Source organism: Triticum aestivum, chromosome 7D, assembly GCF_018294505.1.
Source record: "Triticum aestivum cultivar Chinese Spring chromosome 7D, IWGSC CS RefSeq v2.1, whole genome shotgun sequence".
Lineage (NCBI taxonomy): Eukaryota > Viridiplantae > Streptophyta > Magnoliopsida > Poales > Poaceae > Triticum > Triticum aestivum.
The window spans coordinates 572,002,754-572,006,832 of NC_057814.1; the positions used below are offsets into that span (position 1 = coordinate 572,002,754).

General features: G+C 39.4%; 1 protein-coding gene across 1 annotated transcript; it reads left to right on the forward strand.

Annotated features, from left to right (window-relative positions):
• The first annotated feature begins 1,461 nt into the window (after window positions 1-1,461).
• LOC123169845 (uncharacterized) lies at window positions 1,462-3,737 on the forward strand. The gene is made up of 2 exons (XM_044587709.1): window positions 1,462-2,009; window positions 2,977-3,737. Exons 1-2 carry the CDS (start codon window positions 1,879-1,881, stop codon window positions 3,278-3,280), a joined length of 435 nt encoding a protein of 144 aa, XP_044443644.1. The 5' UTR covers window positions 1,462-1,878; the 3' UTR covers window positions 3,281-3,737.
• The last annotated feature ends 342 nt before the right edge of the window (window positions 3,738-4,079 follow it).

Here is a 4,079-nt window from a genome sequence, read left to right on the forward strand (position 1 = left end):
TATGTTCAACGCCCTATTTAGAGTGCTGTCCCAAGCTGGGGAGCTCTGAGTCGACCCCGCGCTACTGTTTTCAGTCTCCTGCGGAAGGAATGTGAACCATTTAGAAATTTGGCTTCATGCATTAATTAGAATGCAACCATATCTATGTATCTATCTATATCAATCTATCTATCTATCTATCTATCTATCTATCTATCTATCTATCTATATCTATCTATCTATCTATCTATCTATATCTATATCTATATATATCTATACTAATTTGTGACTCCCAAAAAATTCCCACGTTAATCAGAATTTACGAGCCGTTAATTTGGTGGGACCGAATTATTACGGTGTAGATCGACTGATGAAATCCTCCATAAAAAAACTTGATTTACTTTATTTTATATTACGTTTATCTGAATCAGTCTATTACTCATGATATATATTCCTAAAAAAGAACTCCCGATCTGCATGTTATGTATTTCCAGTCGTTGGATCACAATACTCATGGAGTCCCAATAAAAAAAAACTGAACACGCACGCCTCTGTTTACAGAATCTTCATCCTGCAACCTAAAAGAACAGCTCCCTCACATAAAAAAAACATCTCCCCTCGACCCCTCTCTGCTGAACCTTCTCTGTCCCATTGGCACGTCTTCCTTTAGATCTCTCCTCAATCTCTCTCTCTCTCTCTCTCTCTCTCTCTCAACCTTTAGATCTCTTATTTAAAGTTTTCTAATCATGTATGGTTGATGCAGAAGCAGAGGTGTATCCATGATAGTTTGAAGAAAGGATGCCGCTATTGAAATTTGAGGTGCCCAAGTTGAGGAATAGGTTGGACTGGCGGCAGAACAACTCATACTCGAAACCCTATTCAAGTTCATCTGCCCCACCCCACCGGTAAATAACCCCGCATTGTTAAATCCCTCCTCTATATCTGCTGAATTCATCACATATCCCCTAATAATTTCGCTTGATCCATAACGTCTCATCAGGAAAAACTAGCTCTTCCTGTTTCTATCTTCCAGAACATCTCTTCCCTGTATCAGATTATACATCTTGGGGAGCGAACGAAAACCAGCAATCTGGTCTGCATGCATCGCCTAAGGTTATACCCTGTTGTAAGCTTGTGTTAGGCACTAACATTACATCTACATCAAGCACCCATGCGCTGACCAGTTTACATTGATTGTTTATAGGAAGCTTTACACAGGTGTCTTTGTGGCCCTTTGTAAGAAAACATAATTAGTTGATGATTTCTACAGAGAGAATTTTGTTTTATGTTATTTCTTCCAAGTAAACGTTAGTTGTTAGATTATCTGTGTGGTAGCATGGTATATGCATTTATTAATTTTGCCTTCTAGGATTAAAAAAGGTATGCTTACATTTAAGTTTTACAAACATACCAAGTTTTCAAAATGATTTATAGTGTATAATCTTTCCTTTGTAAATCTGTAGTAAGATTTTCAAACTGTTGCCCATGCTAAAAATAAGCTAGATGTATGATCAATCGCATAATCCCATGTTGTAATTCCACGTTAGTTCTACCAAAAAAATTTGTTGAAAAGGCCTAGAAATCTTCTCTTGGGTTAGGAATCTTACGAGCACATGACTCATGCTGTAATCCCACGTTAATTCCACCTATAAAATGCTGAAAAAGGCCTACAAATCTTTCTCTCCGATTACAATCGTACAAGCATGGGACTCCTCTCCTTCCTTTCTCCCAGCGCAGGACTCCTCCATCTAAAAAAAGCACGGGACTCCTCTCTCCTGATTCGTGTACAAATCTGCCTCTGCCTGCATGGCAGCATTGATGGTGGGCGGCGAAGAAAGGATCGATCATCTGCAGTAACCACGCCGGCGTTCCCACCTCCCAAACCCTCCTCACGTTCTCATGTCGCGCACGTCACACTTCAACTGCCTCAGCGGGATTCCCTGCAGCAGCAATGCGAGGCTGGATGGCCTCCAGTGCCAGCGCGCCTTCATATCCATCAAGTCCTCGGACTATCCCTGCAAGCAAGGCTGGTGCGTCCTTTCTCCTGTCCTCACAAAGTTCATGGAGCATCTAAATTAATTCGGATCGCCTCATTAACATATTTGGGCAATCTTGCCAGATTCTTTCTCGCCCTGCTGTACAAAGTCTGGTGTCAGTTTGTTGAGATAGAAGCATATGATTTACTAGAAACCAGAATAGGAAAGATCTCATTTATTCATATGCATATATTGCGAAACATGAGGTTATGGATGATGAGCAGTTGAGGACCGGTGGCAATCCAATAGTATTTGAAAACGATGATCCATGGTTATTTTGTTCGTAAACTAGACGTACAAATGAAATATTAAGGCTCTAAATTGCTGGAAAGCTTTTTGAATGAATTTGTTTAGTTTGAGCAGCGAACAAACTATACTTATGTAGAAAATATATTTGTCTTCCTCGGTAAAACTCAAGCATGTTTTCACGTGTTTTTCAGCTGGCACATGGTTTCCGATGCAATTTTTTGAAACTACAGACTGAGAGTGGTTTGATTAATCTGGTATTAATTTGAGTGCAGCAACAGTGACATAATAGCCTATGGATTGGTTAGTAATTATACCATCATTGATTACTTCAGTTTTTCTAATTTGGATAATATATGTTTGACTTAGTGTAGCTCATGTCATCCATCTGTTTTTGAAGCATGTACGTGTGCCATTTTGTGATCGTCCAAGTATGCAAATAAAACAATTCAGTCTGAGTCATTCATATTATTTTCTATATAATCGTTGGATCACACAGTCCTTGCTTTTCTCATACTTCGATCATACAGTATCAGTTAGCCGTCTAAGAAGTCATAGCGATTACGAGGTCATGGAGGTATATGCCATGAACTAATGTAGTGAAATCCGTTTATTTTGGGGTACTTTGGTCATGCATGTTTTTCTGCTATTAGTCATTATTAAGGTAGAATCTTATTATCTTTAGTTCCAAATCATTTCGGATTCGTGATTTCAGGGTGCAGGTGGAAGGTATCAAATCTGCTTCTGCCTCCATGGTGCCTGCAATGGCGGTAAGGACGATATCTATCTTCGGCAGTGACTATGCCAACATCCTCACCTCCCAAACCCCCGTCTCATTCTCATGTCACGCACTTAAAGTTTCATCATTCGCTTCCACACCTCAACTGTCTCAGCGGGTGCCCCTCCAGCAGCAACACGACGGCAACAGGACATCATGGCCCTCAAGTTCTCGGTTTATACGTGCAATCAAGGCTGGAGCGTCCCTTCTCCTATCCTCACAAAGTTCATGGAGAATCTAAATTAATGAGGATCATATCATTAGCATATTTGGCAATCTGACAAGTCGAGTGCCAGTTTGTTAGGATAGAACCATACGATTTACTGTGGATCAGAATTGGAAAGATCCGCTTTATTCATTTGCATATATTACCACACGTACAAGAGTTTATGGATGACGAGAAGTGGAGGACCGGTGGCAATCCAATAGTATTTGAGAACAACGATCCATTAATTAGTATTTAGAATTATTTTGTTCTTAAACCTATTCTACGTACCAATGAAATATTGATGATTTTGAGTTGATGGAAAGCTTCATGCATGGATCTGTTTGATATTTTGAGCACCGAGCACACTGTGCTTATATACAAAATATATTTGTTCATTTTGCCTGCATATTTTCACATGTATTTCAGGCGGTCCATGGTTTCCAATGCAATTTTCTTGAAATTATATATATACCGAGAGCGTTTGAGTCCAGCAACAGTGGCATAATAGCTAATGAATTGGTAAGTAATTTTATCATCAACTATTTCAGTTTTGCTCCTTTGGATAATGTATGTTTGACTCAATTTACCTCACGTCCTGCTTCTCATTTTGAAGAACATATGTGTGCATCAGGTACAACTTTGTGATCATCCAAACATGGAAATCAATCACACTTCAGGTTCAATCATTCATATGATTTTCTACGACATCGTTGGATCACATAGTCGTTGCTTTTCTCGGACTCTCCACAGATTATCAGTTGGCCGCTCAAGTAGGCGTTAGCTATTACGAGGTTATTGAGATAGCAAGTTAATAGGACCAAGTATTTATAGT

Coding starts and splice junctions, on each gene's coding strand:
- LOC123169845 (XM_044587709.1), top strand. CDS start 1,879: ATGTCGCGCACGTCACACTTCAACTGCCTCAGCGGGATTCCCTGCAGC. Junction 2,010..2,976: donor TATCCCTGCAAGCAAGGCTG/GTGCGTCCTTTC, acceptor TCGTGATTTCAG/GGTGCAGGTGGAAGGTATCA.